This window comes from Natator depressus, chromosome 1 (genome assembly GCF_965152275.1).
Source record: "Natator depressus isolate rNatDep1 chromosome 1, rNatDep2.hap1, whole genome shotgun sequence".
In the NCBI taxonomy this organism is placed as follows: Eukaryota; Metazoa; Chordata; order Testudines; family Cheloniidae; genus Natator; species Natator depressus.
The window spans coordinates 42,466,766-42,488,046 of record NC_134234.1 but is presented as its reverse complement, the minus strand read 5'-3'; the positions used below and the strand labels follow the sequence as shown (position 1 = coordinate 42,488,046).

Here is a 21,281-nt window from a genome sequence, read left to right as displayed (position 1 = left end):
AAGGAGCATAAACTCTGGCAAGTGAAGTGTAAAAATATAATGAGGAAGGCCAAAAAAGAATTTGAAGAACAGCTAGCCAAAGACTCAAAAGTAACAGCAAAATTATTTTTTAAGTACATCAGAAGCAGGACGCCTGCTAGGGCCATTGGAAATCAAGATGCCAAAGGGGGATAAGGTCACTGTGGAGAAACTAAATGAATTCTTTGCATTGGTCTTCATGGCTGAGGATGTGAGGGAGATTCCTCAACCTAATCCATTCTTTTTAGGTGACAAATCTGAGGAACTCTCTCAGATTGAGGTATCATTGGAGGAGGTTTTGGAACAAACTGATAAATTTAACAGTAATAAGCTATCAGGACCAGATGGTATTCACCCAAGAGTTCTGAAGGAAATCAACTATGAAATTGCAGAACTACTAACTGTGGTATGTAACTTATCTTTTAAATCAGTTTCTGTACCAGATGACTGGAGTATAGCTAATGTGATGCCAATTTCTTAAAAAGGCTCCAAAGGCGATCCTGGCAATTACAGGCCTGTAAGCCTAAATTTCAGTACTGGGCAAATTGGTTGAAACTATAGTAAAGAACAGAATTGTCAGACACATAGATGAACACGATTTGTTGGGGAAGAGTCAACATGGTTTTTGGAAAAGGGAAATCATGCTTCACCAATCTACTAGAATTCTTTAAGGGGGTCAACAAGCATGTGGACAAAGGTGATCCAATGGATATAGTGTACTTTGATTTTCAGAAAGCCTTTGACAAGGCCCCTCGCCAAAGTAAGCAAAGTAAGCAGTCATGGGATAAGAAGGAAGGTCCTCTGATGGATCAGTAACTGGTTAAAAGATAGGAAACAAAGGGTAGGAATAAATGGTCACTTTTCAGACTGGAGTGAGGTAAATAGTGGTGTCTCCCTAGGGATATTTTACCAATGGGAGCTGTGGGAAGCCCACTGGCCAAACCGCCAGTGGCGAACTGCAGCCACTGGGAACTGCGGGTGGCCATGCCAATGTAAACAAACTGTCTTGCAGCCTGCCAGCTGATTACCCTGATGGGCTGCAGGTGGCCGCCACTGGTGTAGACGCTGCATTTGGTTATGTCATGTACATGACAAGCGATGTCCAAGCGATGTCCCATAATGTCCATCCTGACTGGTATGGTCAGCATTCTGCTGCCCTGAACCCAGCTACACAGGCTTCTGCCTCTCCCACTTTAAAGGCCCAGGAATTTTTGAAATTCCCATTTCCTGTTTACTTGGCATGGAGAGCTCACATCTGATCTTACCAGCTGATCATGGCAACTCCAAGCAGCAAATGCTCCCCTGCTTGGAGAATGCCTGAGTTGTTGGATTTGCTGGCACTGTGGGGAGAGGAGGCTGTACCGTCCCAGCTCTGCTCCAGTTGTAGGGACTTCAAAACCTACAGTCAGATTTCTTGTGACACGTTAGGTAAGGACTATGAATAGGACACACATCAGTGCTGTGCAAAGATGAAGGAGCTGAGGCATGCATACCAGAAGGCAAGGGAGTCAAACATTGCTTTGGAGCTGTGCCGAAGATCTGCCACTTCTATAAGGAGCTGGATGCAGTCTTCGGCGGCAACTCCACCTCTACCACCAAGAGCCTCATGGATACGTCAGCAGGGCTGGAGACAGTGGACTCAACTCCAAGGATGAAGTCATGGACGAGGAGGTCAAGTTGGAGGATGATACGGAGCACATGGGAGGGTCGTCCGGTAGCACGACAAGTCAGGACCTGCTTTCCACTCCGGAGGGGTCTAGCTAGTCCCAGCAGTCCATCTTTGGTATGCATGATGCAGGAGAGGGGAGCTCTGGTAAGTGATATTTTTGAGTTGTTGCTGCTCGGTTATATGAGGTAGAGCTGTCCTTTGCTTTGTATATTCTAGAAGTGGGTGAAAGGATAGAAATGTAGAAGACTAGCTGTGTTTGCCTGTGCTTCACATTCCCTTGTGCGGCTATGCAGTGTGACGGAACAGTGTTAATGCACACCAAGATTTCACAGGAATCCTCCAGAGAGATCTTGAGGAAACACTCCTGGAGGTATTTGCCAATCCTCTGCTGAAGGTTTCTTGTCAGAGCTACTTTGTTCCTTCCCGCACTGTAGGAAACTTTCCCACCACAATCAGCAATCACTTGTGCAGGGATCAAAGCGGCACACTGGCAAGCAGCATAGGGACCCAGTCTGAAGCTGCACGCATGCAAGAGATGCACCTTTAAATCTTTGCTTACCCTCAAGAGTGAGATATCAGCTTCAATGACCTCCACCTGTGGAAAATGGTGGCAGAATTTACAATATTGTCTCTAGTCGCCTGCAGTGATCCCCTTAAAAAAAACCACATAGACCCTTTGCCCTACGTTGAACATCCCCCAGCCCTGGGTCGAACTCACCATGTTTAGGGCATTCGCCAAGCTGTGTACTTGCCAAGGGACCATGAGAAACTGGTTACTATTTAAAAAAGGTGCATTTTACTACAATGATTCAATGCTGTGCATGCACTAACAATCATGCTTCTGTTTATTGTTTCTTGTGCTTCTGCAGATGTGGCCTTCAGAGGAACTGCCTACACACTGGCAGAGTGCTTCTGCCGGATAAGGAAGCAACCAAGGAGGAAAACGGAGAACATGTTTTGAGAGGTGCTTCAACCCTCAGAGGCCGAAAAACAAGAACACAGGTCATGGAGAGAGACTTTAAAAGAAAAGCATAAAATAGACAGGTAGGACAGAAAGGAGAGTCAGGAACGAATTTTAATGGGCCAGGAGCAGATGATAAAAGTGCTGGAGGAGCAAATAGAGATGCTGAAATCTCTAATCACGCTGCAGGTAGAATTAATGTGTGCTCAGCCCCCATATAGCCGATACAGAACTGCTTTCCATGCCCTTCCCAAACAATCCTTGCAAATTCCTGGCCCGTCTCGGTACCCCGTTCACTCCATCCCTTTGGATAGGTTCCAAAACGATAGCTGGAGTTACACACAGCTATAAGAGCCTACACTGCCCTTCATTGTTCTCTCTCTTCCCACCAAGCCTTGTGTGTTCTTAATTGGAATTTAATAAAAACATACTTTCTGAAAGATAACCAATCTTTATTTGTGTTCTACACATGGTGGTTGCTGCTGGAATTAATACACAGTGGGAATTTGATCATTTGCTGAGTTCAAATCATGATCAGGAAACATCAACATTTTCATGCAAGGCGGCAAGTTAACAAAGCATGACAAAATGCTTTATGGAAAGACACATTACTGGAGCTCATTGTCAAAATGGTGCCTCAAAGCCTCCTTGATTCAAATAGCCCCCCATTGTGCCCCTCTAATAGCCATGGTATCTGGCTGCTCAAAATCAGTTTCTCAAAATCAGCAGCCAGGTGATCTGCCTCAGTGCTCCATCCCTGGGAAAAACTTTTCACTTTAGCCTCACAAGTATTATGGAGTATGCAACAGGCTGCTATGACTATGGGAATGTTTTCCTCATTTAGGTATAACCTGTCATAAAGGCAGCTCCAGCATGCTTTTCATCTGCCAAAGGCACATTCCATGGTCATTCTGTACCTGCTCAGCCTATTGTTGAAGCGCTCATTGCTGCTGTCTAGGTTTCTCGTGTAAGGCTTCATGAGCCATGGGAATAAGAGGTATACTAGGTGTCCCAGGATCATTATGGGCATTTCAACATCCCCCACTGGAATCTTTTGGTTTGGAAAGAAAGTCCCTGCTTGTAGCTTTCTGTACCGTGTTCCTGAAGATGCACCTTTCCGCAGGCATTGATGTCAGTGAAATACCACAGAGAACTACCCCTTTCTATTGATGTACTCTGTCGCAAAATGGTCGCAAAATGGCCAAAATTTGAATCTGCATTCCATCTATCGCCGCTCTTTAGTTAGGGAATTCCGTTGCCACAAAGTCATCCAGTGTTTCATGGACATTTTCAAGAGTCACAGTCCTTCGTCGCTGGGTGCGACTAATGGCCCTGCACACCTGCGTTAACACAGCCCCACTGGTCGATTTCCCAACTCCAAGCTGATTCGCAACTGACCTGTAGCAGTCTGCAGTCGCCAGCTTCCACACAGAGATCGCCTTGCACTTCTCCACTGAGAGGCAAGCTCTCATTTTGGTGTCCTTGTACTGCAGTGCTCGGGTCAGTTCTGTACACACTTCCAAGAAGGTGGCTTTCCGCATCCAAAAGTTATGCAGTCACTTATCATCATCCCAGACCTGCATAACAATGTGATCCCACCGCTCAGTGCTTGTTTCCCGAGCCCAAAAGCGACAGTCCACCGTGTGCAGTTGCTCAATGAATGTCAAAAGTAATCTGGTGTTGTTTCTTTTCATGGCACACAACAGGTCAAACAACTCTGATTCCTGTTCATATTGGAAGCATGACCATCCGCAATGTGTTCATAACAGCTACCACAACAATAGAAAGAAGTGTGGTATCCATCCTTTCAGGCAGAGAGGCAGGCGCATAGTAAACAGGGGCTGTTAAAAATGCAGTGAAACACAATTGGAAGCCCCTGGAATGATGGGACAGAAAAAACTGCATCAAGGGATGTTGAGCCCACACCCATGGTACATTGTGATCCATTCCACCTTCCCACTATTCCTAGCTGCAGAAGGTGGCAAATAGCATAGTGGGATAGCTATCCACAGTGCGCTGCTCTCTCTGTCAATGCTAGAGCGCCAACTGTGGACTCACTCTGCCAACAGAAGGAGAGTTGTGTGAAATGTACAAGCAATGCAATTATACAAGTTTCTGATTGTCGGCGTGACTTGTAGTATAGACAAGGACTGGGCCTCCTCAACTCCTTCTTTCCTAACACCTCCCACCACCACCCTGAACACTACTGAGCATCTCCTAAGATCTGTAGGAAGGGAGTTTTGCTCCTGCAAGCCTCAGAAGCTCTGCAATGAGGGTAAGGGGTTGAAGAACAGAGTATTTGCAGGGAGGTGACCACGGAGAGGCATTTCCCCTTTTTGTGACTCTCCTGAGGTCCATGGGGGAGGAGGGGAGAAGATTCACTGGACCCTCCTTGTGAATCTTAAAGCACTTGTCTAGACTCCCAACCACACACAAGCCTTAAGAATGCTCATCAGGGCTACTCCCAACCCTTCACAATTTTTAGTAGTCATTTTATTCCCTGACAAGCCTCATTTAGCTCTCTGGGTCCTGACAAAACCTAGTTTGGCCCATCAGGAACCTCCAACAACCCCCATTAGATATTAGGGCTGGGGACTCAAGATGGCATCAAAGAGTCTATATGACATTTTTAACTAACGTTCTTAAAATGTAATGCGCACATTCAAGAACACGTGTCCACAAACTTAGATTCAGCTTAGTAAAGCTTCCCTCTGTGTAGGCATGTAAAATAGCAACAGGGGAGAGATGTTTTGAGAACTATGCACATATTACTGAAGCCACACAAGTGTGAAAGAGAATATGGTGAAAAGAAAATGATAATGCAATTCTAAGAAGGAAACAGATCAAAACACTCCCTCTAGACCTACATATAGACTGATTTCCTGGCCTGCAATACATCCTTCTCCATCTCTGCAGAAGCTACCAAAACAGAAAAGAACTATACACAGTGGTGATCTGCTTCACTACCCTGGAGTGCCTACAGCAGAACTCACCATTATGTGCTGCGACTATCTTAACTGAAACGATCACCCACATCCAGGAGAGCCTGACAGGATGTATGATTCTGGATCCCATAAAAAGACTGCTTTCATTTCATGAATTCAGCCTGTTTATGTTATACGAAATGTTGGACATACTCAGAGAGGCAACTGAAAATGAGGTCCCTGCCCTTCTTAGTTAGTAAAAGAGATCATTAACAAATCTGTTGGCTGACATTGCTAATACTTCATTTGTAGATGTAATCTTCCTTTCTACATCAAAGCCTTACTACAGTTAGAACAACCGTTGAGAAACCTTGGCTAGATGCAACAGACATAGCCAACTACAACCCAGTCTATCACCCGTTTCTGTGCAAGCTTCATATTAAGCTTGCACAAAGATGCCTTCAAACATATGTTTCCACAGCCACTATCATAGACCTCTCATAACCTGGTTTCAGGCCAAGATTCAGAATAGACATAACATTGCCCTAAGATAATATTCATGCCCTAAGATAATAATTTATAGTGTTAAGGCAAATGTCCAGACCCCTGGACCTCTCTGCAACATTAGATATGGTTCTCCACAGGATGCCATATCTTACCTGAGGGAGGAAGAGATCCAGGCAATGCTCATAAATGTTCTGAATCCTTTCTCAAGTGCTGAGATAGCAGTATTGGGAAACAGCATCTATGCCGCCAGGCCCTTCATGCGCCACAGGGATTAACTCTTTCTCTGGTTCTATCCAATATTTACATGCAGCAGTCACAGATCCTGGGTTAACTGCACCCATGACCACCACATGTTTTCCTTTAGGGCCACCCATCTAGGTCTTAGGTTTCCAGCCATCATCTTTCTAGGGACAGAATCCCATGATTCTCTCCCACTAGTCCAGGGTCCTAGCTACATACCCCTGCAATTCACTGTGATCGCCTCAGCAGGTCTGACTTCAGTTCAGCATCTGCAGTTCTCTTCTCCCTAGGGCAAACCAGCAACCAAGTAGCTTCCACAAAACAAAGTACTATTTATTCAGAACAAATGCATTTAAGAGAAAACATAATTTAAAAAATGAACAAATAGCTTATATCACACCTACCTTACCAGGTTACCCATCGATCACCTGGAGACCCTGGTAGGTAGGTTCTAAAATACTTCAGGTCCGCTTGCAGGTCCTGGTTCTGTTGGTCAGAATCTTATACCTGTCAGTTCTCAGATGGCATGAGTGACCCTTTCCCTATGTCAGGGTTGCTATTTTGTACAATGTCAAGTTCTTTGCCTTCTTAAATCTTTGAACCAAGTCAGTCCAATCTGTGAAGTTTCACCCCAGGGGGAAACAGTACAAAGCCCTTGCTTCCCACATTGTTTCAGAATTGGAGATTTGCATGAATTCCACACCTCTCCCCCTTACCCCAGTTGACTTTAGTTCCTGCAGGAAGCATACCTTATTTTACTGATTTATCCAGGAACACAATCAGTAACCAGCCCATAAAGATACATATAACATTTATAAAGTTGATACTATAGTCTTTGAATAGTCCATGATTCCATAGCATCACATCGGTCATAGCAGCCACTGGGAGAAATGGTGAAACTTCTCAGAGTCAAGCATTAACAATATGCAGAAGACACACAACTGTCATTTGCAACCTACACTGAACAGTCACCAAGTTACCCTAATGTCTGGCTGTGAGTCAGCATCTGGATGAGACAGGGCTGGCTAAAGTTGAATACCAGAAAGACAGAGGGAAAACATCTTGAAAGAGCTGGCTTCCATAGATACAGCCCCAAAATGTAAACTCACAGATTGTTGAGACAATCTGCAGTTTGGCAATTCTGTAGACTCCTCATTGATGCTAAGCCATTTTATAGCAGTATCCAAGAAAAATGCTTTCTACTGTTATCTCTAACTGGCTAAGAGACTGTGCCTCATAGCTGCTGCTGATCTGGCCATGACAAACACATACCTTTGTATACTCTCAGGATTACAAGTTAGTTTATATGGGTTTGAAAAAACAACAAACTTGAAAAAACTGAAGATGATGCAGAATGCAGCAGTACACCTCATTAGTGACACAGATTAATGACAGCATATTACTCCATTACTCTGTTCTTTTCACTGACTCTCCATTGAACACTTTGTTAAATTTAAGTTCTCAATCTTTATTTTCAAAGCACTAAATGATCTGGGCCCAGCATACCTAAAAAAACACTTTATCCTTTGGAACCATGACTGTCCTCAATAGCCCCACTCCTTAGGAACAATGCAAGTGTCCACCATAAAGGGTGAAATGCATCTATGCAGGAGACAGGGATTTTTGGGGGCCTGGCCCCAGATTACAGAACTTTCTCCTATGGAAACCAAGTACCATCACAAATCCTACAACACTCCTGCCCAAATGAAAGTACATTTTGACATTATCTTACCTAAGAACAGAACATATAACATTTGCTTATTTGAAAAATAAAATGAGCATGTACATAACTTTATAGAACTTCACACAACATTTTCCACTGTGAAATAGGAGGAAATGGAGTGGAACTACATCTGATAGATTTTAGTTTCCTTATTTAACTGCCTAATTCTGGAAGGTGCTCAGATGTCATGGTGATAGGAGTGATCCAACTACCTGAATAGAACAGTATCTGAAACTATTTTTTAAACTATAATTTAACATTTGCTAGATTTCAAGTCAGTGTTGTCTCTTTAATATCCTATTTGTTATATATAGCTATATATAGCTATTATTTACGCAGGCAAGTTTGAATGCAGAAGCTGATATTTTGAAGTCTTCATACTTTTTGAAGGTCTTATCAGCTCCTCTAGCATAACAACCCTAGATTTTTCCTAGTGTTTTTTAAACCTTTTAAAATAAGAAAGGACAATTAACATATTTTTCGCTTTTGTTATTGCAACATTAAAATGTATTTCATTTTCAAAAATCAGTACATGTACAAATTAAAAGCTGATCACAAAGCATTATCTCTACAATGCAATTGCCAACTACAATACATTGTACAATTTTTTTCTGAAATCTTAGACCTAAGGTTGATCCTAGAAACTGATGCACTAGTGCTGAGTCCCACTGAAATCAATAGGACTCCACATGATTAGAAGAATTCATGCCAGTATATTTGAGAACTGTTGTTTTGGATGCTTAGGGTAACATTTTTATTCTTATATACGTGCACTAACTTCCTTGTCATAATGATCCAGTATGTCTTACACTTTTTATACACAACACTTTCTCTATAAGTCATTAATAATTTTGTCAGCATATATGCATGATATATTCTGGCAATATAGTTTTCCCCTCTGGAGACAGATAAAGATCCCGATAGTAACTTATATAATGTATCTCTGGGGATGTCTAAGAAATACAGCTCACTAAGTGCAATTTAATATATTTTTAAAATAACATGTACATACAATTCATGTCTTTTTCATGTGACCTAGCCTCAAAATCTTGTCAAAGGTTAAAATATTTCAAGTATCACATGTATTTCTTATAATTAAATAGTGTTATAACATTTTAATGTGAGAATGTATTGTATACAGAATTTATAACTGCACAGTTTTCAAATTATCAATATATTTCTCACTTTACAAATACAAGTACATTTAAAAAACCTTAGTTCTGCCATAAACTGATATAATGTGTTTATTTCCAGATGCTACTATTCAACAGTATTATACAGAATCATAGAAATATAGGACTGGAAGTGACCTTGATAGGCCATCTAGTCCAATTCCCTTCGCTAAGCCAGGACTAATTATTACCCCTAGACCATCCCTGACAGGTGTTTGTCAATAATGTTCTTAAAAACCTCCAATAAGGGAGATTCCACAACCACCCTAAATAATTTGTTTCAGTGCTTAACTGCTCTTACAGTTAGAAAGTTTTTCCTAATGTCTAACCTAAATCTCCCTTGCTGCAATTTAAGCCTATTACTACTTGTCCTGCCCTCAGTGGATGAGGAGAACAATTTATCACTTTATTTTTTATAATCTTCTACATACTTAAAGACTGTTATCCTTTTGGCCCCCTCAGTCTTCTCGTCTCCAGACTAAACAAACCCAATTTTTTCAACCTTTCCTCAACCATATTTTTGTTGCTCTTCTGTGGACTTTCTCCAGTTTGTCGACATCTTTCCTGAAGCGCCCAGATTTTGACATAATACTCCAGTTGAGGCCTTATGAGTGCAGAGGAGAGTGGAAGAATTACTTCTTGTGTCTTGCTTACAACACTCCTGCTAATACATCCCAAAATGATGACTTTATTTTTGCATCAGTATTACCTTGTTGACTCATGTTTAGATTTTGATCCACTATAACCCCCAGATCCTTTTCTGCAGTACTCCTTCCTAGGCAGTAACTTCCCATTTTGTATTTGTGCAATGGTTATTCCTTCCTAAGTGTAGAACTTTGCATTTGTCCTTACTGAACTTCATCCTATTCATTTCAGGCCATTCCTCCAGTTTGTCAAGACCATTTTGAATTCTAATCCTGTCCTCCAAAGCAGTTACAACTACTCCTAGCCTGGTATCGTCTGCAAACTTTATAGAAGTGTCCTCTCTATGTCATTATCCAAATAATTTATTAAGACACTGAACAGAGCCAGACTCCGGACAGATCCCTGTGTGACCCCACTTGACATGCCCTTCCAGCTTGACCATTGATAACTAACTGTCTTCCAACCAGTTGTGCATCAACCTTATAGTAAGTTTGCCTAGGCTAAATTTCCCTAGTTTGCTTACAGGTAGATCACGTAAGACAGTGTCAAAGGCCTTACTAAAGTCGAAATATACCACATCTACTGCTTCCCTCCCTCCACAAGGCTTGTTACCCTGTCAAATGAGGATATTAGATTGATTTGACATGATTTGTTCTTGACAAATCCATGTTGACTATTACTTATCACCTTATTATCTTTTAGGTGCTTACAAGCTGATTGTTTCATTATTTGCTCCCATTATCTTTCTGGGTATCAAAGTTAAGATTATTGTCTACAATTCCCTGAGTTGTCCTTAATCCCCTTTTTATGGATAGGAACTATATTTGCCCTTTTCCATTCCTCTGGGATCTTTCCAGTCCTCCATGAGATATCAAAGATAACTGCTAATTGCTCAGAGATCTCTTCAGCCAGTTCCATGAGTGTTTTAGGATGTATTTAGGCAGGGCCTGCCAACTTGAAGACATCTAAAGGGTATGTCTACACTGGCAAATTTACATCGCCGGCAGTTACAGCGCCACTCAGAGAGTGCTGAAGGGAAACCGCTGTTGTGTGTTCACACTGTCAGCTGCCTCCGCAATAACATATTCACACTTGTGGCACTTGTATCGGTATTCAGAGCGCTGCACTCTGGGCAGCTATTCCACAGAGCATCTCTTCCTCTTCTGCCACTAAGAGTTGTGGGAAGGTGGAGGAGGTCACGGGGCATCCTGAGTCCTGTCCCAATGCCCCGTGATGCATTGCTTCACATCCCAGCACCTGTGCTTCTGTCCGCATTTGGTGCCCTCTTTCAACGGCTTGTGTACTGCGTGTGCTGCCTCTTTGGCCTGCAGGAATGGATCCTGCACTATTGACCAATATCACTCTGACTAACACATCACGAGGGGCAGTGAAGTTAGTCCTTAAATTACAAAGGCAAGAGGAGTTCGACATAGATCTTGCCACGTGCAGTAGCTACAACACAAGATTGCTTGTGGCATTCACAGAGGTGCTGACCACAGTGGAATGCCACTTTGGGGCTAGGGAAACAAGCACTGAGTGGTGGGATCACATCGTCATGCATGCCAGGAATGACAAGCAATGGCTGCAGAACTTTCGGATGAGGAAAGCCACATTCATGGGACTCTGTGATGAGCTCGCCCCAGCCCTCCAGTGCAAGGACACGAGAATGAGAGCTGTCCTGTCACTGGAGAATCGTGTGGCGATTGCACTGTGGAAACTGGCTACTCCAGACTGCTACCAATTGGTTGCTAAGCAGTCGGGAGTGGGAAAGTTGACCGTTGGACTCCTGTTAATGGAAGTGTGCAGGGCCATTAATCGTATCCTCCTCTGAAAGACCGTTACTCTGGGCAATGTGCGTGACTTTGTGGATGGCTTTGCACAAATGGGCTTCCCTAACTGCGGAGGGGCGATAGATGGCATGCGTATTCCAATTCTGGCACCAGACCACCTAGCCACTGAGTACATTAATCGGAAAGGGTATTTCTCTATGGTTCTCCAGGTGCTTGTGGATCACCATGGGCATTTCACAGACATTAATGCAGGCAGGTCCGGAAAGGTGCATGACGCATGCATCTTCCGAAACACAGGCCTGTTCAGAAAGCTGCAAGCAGGGACTTTCTTCCCAAACCAGAAGACCATCGTGGGGCAGTCAAAATGCCCATTGTGATCCTGGGAGACCCTGCCTACCCTTTATGCCATGGCTTATGAAGCCATACATGGGGAAGCTTGACAGCAGCAAGGAGCTGTTCAACAACAGGCTGAGCAAGTGCAGAATGACTGTTGAGTGTGCTTTTGGCCACTTAAAGGCTCGCTGGCACTGCCTATATGGGAGGCTGGACCTGGCCGATGACAATATTCCTATGCTTATAGCCGCATGCTGTATGCTCCATAATATTTATGAAGGGAAGGGTGAAAGCTTCACTCAGGGCTGGACCACTGAGGCTCAGCGCCTGGAGGCTGAATTTGAACAACAAGAGACCAGGGCTATTAGAAGGGCACAGTGCGGGGCCATAAGGATCAGGTAGATCTTGAGGCAGCAATTTGAAGCTGAAAGCCACTAATATTTGTTACTATGCTCAGGAGTACAGTGCTTGTAATGTTAGGAGGTGATTGTGATTGGTGCAGACGATGCACTGTGAAGGTTTAAGAAAATTGCCTGTTGCTTTGCAGGGCTCTGTTTGCTTTCAATTAATGGAATAAAGATTTCTTTCAAACCAAAACAATTATTTTATTAAAAAACAACAACTGGAGGAGAGAGACAGACAAAAAACACATCAGCACTGTGGGAGATGGGGGAAGGGAGGGTCCCAGTAGAAGGTGGGGTCCTGGGACAGTTAAAGATTTGTGTATGTCCAGGTATCATATGCAACCTTGTCCTTTGGAGTACGGTACAGCGGGTACTGTACTTCAGCAGGGGTAAACTGCAGAGGGATGGGTGTTGAGCGCAGTGGGTACTGGAAGTCCGCACAGCTGGACTGTGACAGGGCAGGAGTGGAATGCAGTGGGTACAGAATGGAGCCAGGAGGTTGATAAGAGTGTGTTGGCAGTGTCTGGGGGGCGCATGGGAAAGAGTTTTGCGACAGCGGCTGCAGGGGAGCGTGGGCGCGGAGTGGCAGTGCTAGTAGTGTGTCCACTTGGTGCTTCATAACATTTAAGAGCTGCTCCGTGGCTTTATTCTGGGGGACCGCCTTTTCCTTTTGGTCCCTCTTCTTGCTGTCCCGCCACTCCTTCAATTCTTGGTTTTAGGCCACGGAGTGCATCATGACATCACGCTTGGAGCAATGCTGAGCTGCTGGACCTCATCAACATTTGGGGAGAGGAGGCTGTCCAGTCCCAGCTGCACTCCAGCCATAGGAATTATGATACCTATGGACAGATTTCAAGATGCATGACAGAAAGGGGCCATGACAGAGACACACTGCAGTGCAGGGTCAAAGCGAAGGAGCAACGGAACGCCTACCACAAGGCAAACTGGGGGGTCGCCTGGTGCGTGGAGGAGGCATTGTCACCTGGAAAGATGCGCTGAGACCACTGTATGTGTCACTCAGCAAACAGGAAGGGGACTTTCAAAATTCCCAAGGAATTTAAGGGGTGGGGCCCACAGTTAGTCACTTGAGGACAGGGCAGTAGAGTTCAAATTGATGACCAGAGAGGCAAGAACAGGCATTGTGGGACACCTCCCGGAAGCCAATTGCAGCACTGTAATCAACCAGGGTGTCTACACTGGCACTGTGGCACTGTAGCCTGGGTGCAGAAAGAAGTACGCCTCTTGTCGGGGTGGTTTTTTTACAGCGCTGCAAAGCATGAGTGGCTTGGCAGTGTGTACACCTCAGGAGTTACACCACAGAAAGCTGCTTTGCTGTGCAGAAACTTGCCAGTGTAAACAAGGCCTAACTTGTCTAAGTAATTCTTAACTTGTTCTACCTTGTTTACGCTGATGTTCACTATGTTAGTTGTAAGATCACTGCTAACATTTTTGGTAAAAACTAAAACAAAAGAGGCATTTGGCACAGGCCACTGCTGCATTTTCTGTTGCTGTCTTCCCATCCTCATTGATTGATGGGCCTACTCTATTCTTTCTCTACCCCTTGCTTCTAATGTATTTGTATAATATAGTTACAATTAGATGTATTGATGAAGCTTCCTGATACAATTAGTGAATGGTTAATGTCATAACGCATATGTACAAACAGACAGTTATAGTAACTTGTTCATCGCTAAACTAATTGCCTCTCTTGAGCATTTGGAACTACTTGAAAGACTATATAACAAAACCATATAGCTTGATCTGTTTACTGTCATAAGCCAGGGCCATTCTATTTTTGTTTAGTTTTCTTTGTTAAACCTAAATTAGATTGTACACTCATTACAGCAGGAATTTGTCTTTGTTATTTGCCTTTTAAGTGGCAAGCACATCTATTGCACTATATAAAATAGAGTAGTAATGGTTACATTAATAATCAATTTGTTTTAAAAATGTATTAATATAATTTATAAAGTGTCAGATTTGTGCATAGCTCTGTAAAAATCACAGAAGATTATGTAACATGCTCCAAAGAGATCATAATCTGAGACTAATCCTGCAAACATTTTCTCACACAAAGTCCTATTCAAGTCAACTGCTTCAATAGGACTACTCACATAAGTAAGGATTTGCAAGACCATGCACTAAAGCACACTGCCTCATGTGCTATATATATATATATACACACACACACACACACGGAAATTCTTATTACAGTTGCTAGAGCAGAGCTGAAAGAGGCTCCACATGGCTCCTGCTCCAAGATAAATCCTGGGCGCGGGGGAATGCTGGCTAATCAGCACACCTCCCCCCAGATGGACAACTGATGCCAGAGACTCCTGGGAAAGGAGGGAGAGGAGCTGCCTGATGTCCCTCAGCGAGTCTCTCCCTCCCTCACTGCTGGGACTGTTCTCTTTCACCGCTAGCCCCATCAAGTTCCTCCACCCCTTGAGCAGGTGGCTAGATATTGCAGCTGAATGCATGGGAAAGTAGAAGCACTGAGGCTGCCCTGCTGGAGGCAACACTGCTGGGGGAATTCAAAGTATAGTGACACTGGGACTCAGGGACTGTGCAGGTCTCACGGGCCGTGCTCTAAATCAATAAGTCAATTGCAAATTAAGATCCAGATAGACCAGTACACACTACTTGCTTTCTGTTATCATGAAAAGCAGCTATAAATATGGTTTAACCAGCTAGTGGAAACTGGCTGCTTTATGTTGTTTTCATGTCCTGATGAATTCACCCTTAAAAGTTAAATTTTAAAAACATGTTTTAAGATTTATACTATATAACATATCTTCAAATCCATTGGAATTATCACATGGTAGCACTCTCTTTAAACAAGAAACCCAGTGTTTGTCTTAATTTTTAAAAAATAAGGAAATTCTCAGAGAAAAAGGATGTTAAAATGGAGTTAGGTTGATAGTATATATCAGTAATTTACAAGTAAAAAAAAATATTATAGAGATATTGTAACTACTCCACAATAAAGCATTATAAACTCAGGAAACTCAGATACAAGGTTACACTTGAAAGAAATTCGAATGTGTTGAGATAAGAAATGCACAGGTAAGGCACCCAACACTCTTATGCTGTAGTGCTATGAGGGAGAAAAAAATGAAAAAAAAAATCTAATGTCTTTAAAAACCAGTGTAGTGTTTATGGTTCCAGATTAAATTGCCTTAATCATTGCTGTTTGGGTATTGCATGGCATCACTATTTTCTGAACCATATAGGCTTGGGTTACGTATAGGAACTAAAAGTTGCATACTTTTATAAAGTGATACATGTGGACAACAAGCTGAACCCCATAAAAGTTCTTTCATGAATAAACTGATATTGATTATTTTAACCACATACGTGAACATATTTGTGGAAAAAAAAAATCGAGAAAGTGTCACATGGCAGTATATCCCATACCTACCTTTGACAGTTCCATTCCAGGTCCACACTGTTTACAGAGGATACAGTTTCCAGCATGGTCCCTGAACTCTTGCTCTCTGCAATCCCCCGTCTCACAAATTACTTCACTCAACTTAAAAAAAAAATCAAATAGTTAAAAAAAATTAGCAATAATGCTTTACAGTTAATCTGGACATTTACATTTAGGGCAAATAATTGATTTTAAACACTATACAATCGTATAAAATTAATTAAAATAGAATGTATAATTATATCTTCTTTAACCCAACACAAATCTTATTACTTAATACTACTTAAAAATGATATTAAAATAATAATTTCTTATTTTAAATTCACTTTGAGAAAAGGTCTTTTCTGTAAGCAAGATGGCTCGGTTAATGCCAACTCCGTGGAAATATCTTTCTAGAATATCGCCAAAATTTTCAAATATTGGAGTGTAACATTGGGCTCCTAAATTCACATTTAGATGCCTAAATAAGTGGCCTGATTTTCAAAAGTGCTCAGCATACAGCAACTCCCACTGACTTCAATAGGACCTGTGGGTGACTAGTACTTTTGGGGAAAAAAAAAAAAAAAGAGTCAGGCGACTTATTCAGGTGTCTAAATATGGTTTTATGGCCTAACTTCAGCACCCATTTTTGAAAATTTTGGCCTATATTTTTATACCTCTAATTTGTTCTAAATTGCAAGAGTGGGCTTCATTTATTTAAACCATCTGTACATCTGGATATTGTAATCAGGGAAAAAGAATAGAATCTGTATATTTAAGTATACATTTTTAAAGAGATTTTCAATGGCACCGAGAGTTTAGGACGAACACTAAAAAAAATTTTTTTTTGAAAATTTGCACTAATATTCACACAATTATTTTCTTGCTTAATACATTAAATACACATAGAGATGCGATTTCTAACTACAGCTTATGACCAAACTAGAAACTACAGCTCTGATGCTGCAATCTGCACCACAAGCAGAAACACCATTACACAGTTTCAGTAAAATCAGTGGGATCCTACAGAGGTGCAGGGGTCTCCATGAGCAAATCCTACTGCAGCATCAAACTCAGTACATTTACCATTCTGTCTCAAGTGCACACACACTTTTTTGATTAAATGACTAAGGCCCAGTTAATCACTTTCATCAAAAGCACATTCTGGAAGATGATTTTGGTAGTCAGTCTAGTTCCAAGTGGAAGGGCATCCACATCACATTACAGTTGCCATTCAGTTATCTCCCTGTTTGGTAGTTTCAGCAGTAAGGCCAAAGCATGAATCTGCTATGGAGACTGAACTATCTTCATTCCTACAGATTGTCTCTCTGGGTCAGAGTTCAGGCACGCTGAAATGACAGTGGAAGCTTGCATTGCTGCCAATTGTGCTGTTGCTGTTTTCTGCATAAATAGAGTGAGTACTTGACTCCTATGCCTTAAATCTGGCACCTTGCACTGAGCGGTGATCAATGATGTACTCATGCGTAACCCTGGGGATCCTTGCTCCAACTTCAGAAGTCAATAGACTGACATATTGCACAAGCACTAAACTGATATATGTTTTATTCTGCCCAATCAAACCATCCTTCATGTGGGCATATTCAGAGAGAGGTGGATTTTTGGGGGGCAGGGGGGCAGAAAAGTGGGATGGAAAGATGTGTCACATGCAATTTGAATAGAGTAATTAAACTGGAAGAGCCTATAACGAATTGTCATTGACTTAAACTGATATGCTCAAAATACTGCATTCTGTATATTAATAGTTGTATTAAAATATATAAATTACTCCACCTCACTAGTTTATGCAATTATTTTCCAACATTCATGATGAAGAAAAGGAAGTTCTCATTATTTACTTACCAAATACACTAATAATAGTATAAGCATCTTCACTATTTTATCTTGTCTTTGTAATCCTTCAATGCCCATTTCTTAGGGTTAAACCTCTCTCCCTTATGAAGAACTAAATCAAAAGAAAAAAGGAAAGTATTTAAAATCCCCAGGTTGGACAATGAGTTTACTCTGGATGTACTATTTAAAATTCAGCATTATAGTATACTGTAGTGTGCTGAAATAGATATTTGTCAACATTGCTCAAATGTTTCAGCTAAATAATTCCTAAAAGCCAAAATAATGAATACCTAATTTTCACCTAATAAATGAATACAAATTGTGGTTTGTTTGTTTGTTTTTAGAATGAGTGGCTATACAGACAAAAGGCAATATATCATTTCAATTTCTATGCAATTTTTTCCATTCACTTCAATAAATACTCAGAACAGGCACAGAACAATATGATATTGCTGTTCAACTGCAACTGGAGAACATCAAGACTCACTGACAGAACTGTTTTCCAATGCATGAAGTTGACTTAAAGTGTGCTGCATACCTGGAAGATGCCAAGTAAATATAGGAAAATAGACATATAAACCAGTCTATTGCTTCGTGGGGCTGATCCAAAATCCACTGAAGTTAATGCGATTCGTTCAGTGGACTGCATCACATTCTAAGCAAATGTTCTATGAAATTCAGAATAAATGATCAATTTGGTCACAGATACATTTCAGTACACCACCATCTTGGAAAATGGATTAAAAAAAGGAACAAGGGAAGAAAATTATTAAAAGCCTTGCTGCATGTGTTTTTGGGAGGAGTAGGAAAGGGGCTCAGCTGGTTCTAGGTATGAAGTTCAGCATGTATGATTCTTTGCTGTGAGTAGTTGGGAAGAATGTTTGTTAAAAGTGGCAACGTATTTTGTCTGAATAGTTACTTTAAAAAGTTCCTGCCATTACAGCTATGTTGATAGACTGTTAGTGTAGATCCGTGGTTCCCAAACTTGTTCCGCTGCTTGTGCAGGGAAAGCCCCTAGCGGGCCAGGGCGGTTTATTTACCTGCTGCGTCCGCAGGTTCGGCCGATTGCAGCTCTCAGTGGCCGAGGTTCGCTGCTCCAGGCCAATGGGAGCTGCTGGAAGTAGTGGCCAGTATGTCCCTCAGCCTGCGCCGCTTCCAGCAGCTCCCATTGGCCTGGAGCAGCGAACCTCGGCCACTGGGAGCTGCGATCGGCCAAACCTGCGGACACAGCAGGTAAACAAACTGGCCCGGCCCGCCAGGGGTTTTCCCTGCAGAAGCAGCAGAATAAGTTTGGGAACCACTGGTGCAGATCATCATCAGTGTTACTGACCACATAAGGAATAGTTACAGGTGTTTTTATATAATTCATTAAAACCCCTCTTCACATTACAGTTTTTAAAAAGTTAATACATACTTTTAATAGCAGACTATATTACTCTTTCATTTTTTTCAAACTTTGACAATACTTTTGTATCATTGTATGAACAGGTTTCAGATATGCAGTACTAGTCCTCATGGGGCCCTCGTGGTGACTTGAGTTTGAGATTCCTTAACTAGGAGATCGAATGGTCCCTTCTGGCTTTAAACTCCATGAATGTGGATTTTTTATTATATAGGGTAAATTTTAAAAAACTAAGGAAACAATAGAATATGAACTTTAAGATGGCTATTGTACTCTTTGAAATAAACAACACTGATGAAATCCTGGCCCCACTTAAGTCAATGGCAAAAATTCTTATTGGCTTCAGTAGATGCAGAATTTAACTCTACTCCATTTTCCGGTATCAAAAATTCATATTCTCATGGAAGAAAATGAAATAAATTATTCATTTTCTTTAATGCTTTAAAGGCAGGAAAGCATTAAGTCAGGCAATTAAGAATAATTTGAACTAAACATAAAACTGAAAATTGATAGCTTTTAAATTGCTTTGATTTGACTGTTCAATTATTATTTGATTAGTGAATTATGTGCACTTATACCATTTAGTCTATTCCTCAGTAATACAGTTTATTTGACAAGGGATAAACAAAACATAATATGAATATAATTAGGAATCTATAACACACTAAATAGTGATCTCCATAATCACAACACTATCACAAAGTTCAAATATGGGATTTTTCATTTAAATGTTTTCTTTAAAAATTAAAAACAGCAATTCTGTTTTGAGAAAATGTGTACTTTTGTCTAAGTTTTACTTCATTGTGAAAATAGATCTGTGAAATGTAAAAAGAGAAGTTTAAAAATGTAAAATTGTTGTTTTGATAACTATTTTCACACTTCTATATAAAATGACCTATCTAAATGATCTTGCTAAAGTGTACTAAAAATTACCCAAAATATGAAGCTGTGGCATAATCTAAACAGTCTGGATAGTTTTTCAGAGCAAATCACTTAAACTCTTCTTTATTTTTCCATAACTTAAGAACAGCTTGATTTATTAGCTACCAGATGTAGCACTTGCTATAGGTAATAGTTTTACTGCAGTAAAACTATATTAACTTTGTGAAATGAAGCCCCATTCATACTATACATTTTTTCCAATATGCAATAACCTGAAACTTTAATAGTGTTAAAATCAGTTGGCAAACATGTAATTTATTAAAACTACTGTTGAAACAAAGCCAGTGATATAAATACATTTTGACTATTATAATGTTATACTGTAATCAAAAGTGGATTAAAAACAAAGGTCAAACCTTAAAATCAGATGGCAAAGACTGTTCATCAGTACAGAAAATTCTATTGTAAAGACTGACAGTAACCTTTCATTTCTCATACATTCCTATATCTTAGCTTTTGGAGTCACTGTGAAATTATCCTATTACAGGATATTGCTTGTAGATTTTTAGAATCTAAGAAGCATATAGAGGCACACACTGTATTAAATTGACACATTTTTGTTGGCTTAAGTGTAGAAATGTTTTTCTTATTACAACCGTGAAATATTTTCTATTGACAAAAAATCTACCAGCTTTATAACTCTGTTGCCAAACCCAACACCCTCAAACATCAGGAGTTCCAAAATGTTACAAACTCAGAATCAAGTTCCAAAAATCAAGTGTTTTTGAACTGACATCTATCTATCAGACTTTCACAACTCATCTACATGTTTTGCTGTACCAGATGTTGACTGTTCAGTTTATAAATAATGCTACCAATCTCCCAGTTTTTCTCAGCTTTAAAAATGATAAATTATCAAAAGGATATCTGGGTTTAAGCTCTAAATAAATATCACAACTTGCAAAGGAAACTTGTGAACATCTGATTCTTAAACTTCAGGGACACTCAGTCAGGCTTAATAGGTGTAAAAGGTATTCAAATCCTTTCAGCAGAGATGTATGACTGTGGTTTTAGATCATGCAATTATTTAAGTTACTGTCCCAATTCCTCTAAAACAAAATCCCAGGAGAGATATCAGCTATTATATGTAAGAAGAATGATCAGTGTACAACACAAGACTTCTGTACCAAGAGTAGAGAGTAAAAAAATTTCATTTCTCTTGCTGAAATGTAGATAAAAATAATCCGAGTGGTTGAGGTACATGAATAACTGACTCACCTGAAAGCAAGTCTCGAAAGCGACATAACTGTGCCAGCTACACGTTTCTGTCTCAAACTTGAAAGTGCTGCTT

At 41.0% G+C, this 21,281-nt stretch overlaps 1 protein-coding gene across 6 annotated transcripts in view; it reads right to left on the bottom strand.

The window, feature by feature from the left end:
- Window positions 1–21,281, bottom strand: part of TNFRSF19 (TNF receptor superfamily member 19) — a 129,958-nt gene that overhangs the window by 94,657 nt on the left and 14,020 nt on the right. For all 6 annotated transcript variants that reach the window (XM_074958380.1, XM_074958398.1, XM_074958417.1 and 3 more), the window contains 2 exons: window positions 17,656–17,758; window positions 15,808–15,918 (listed from right to left, as the gene is read on the bottom strand). In XM_074958380.1, coding sequence (XP_074814481.1) covers window positions 15,808–15,918; window positions 17,656–17,724 — 180 coding nt within the window. In that variant the 5' untranslated portion in view covers window positions 17,725–17,758. The remainder of the gene's footprint in view (window positions 1–15,807; window positions 15,919–17,655; window positions 17,759–21,281) is intronic.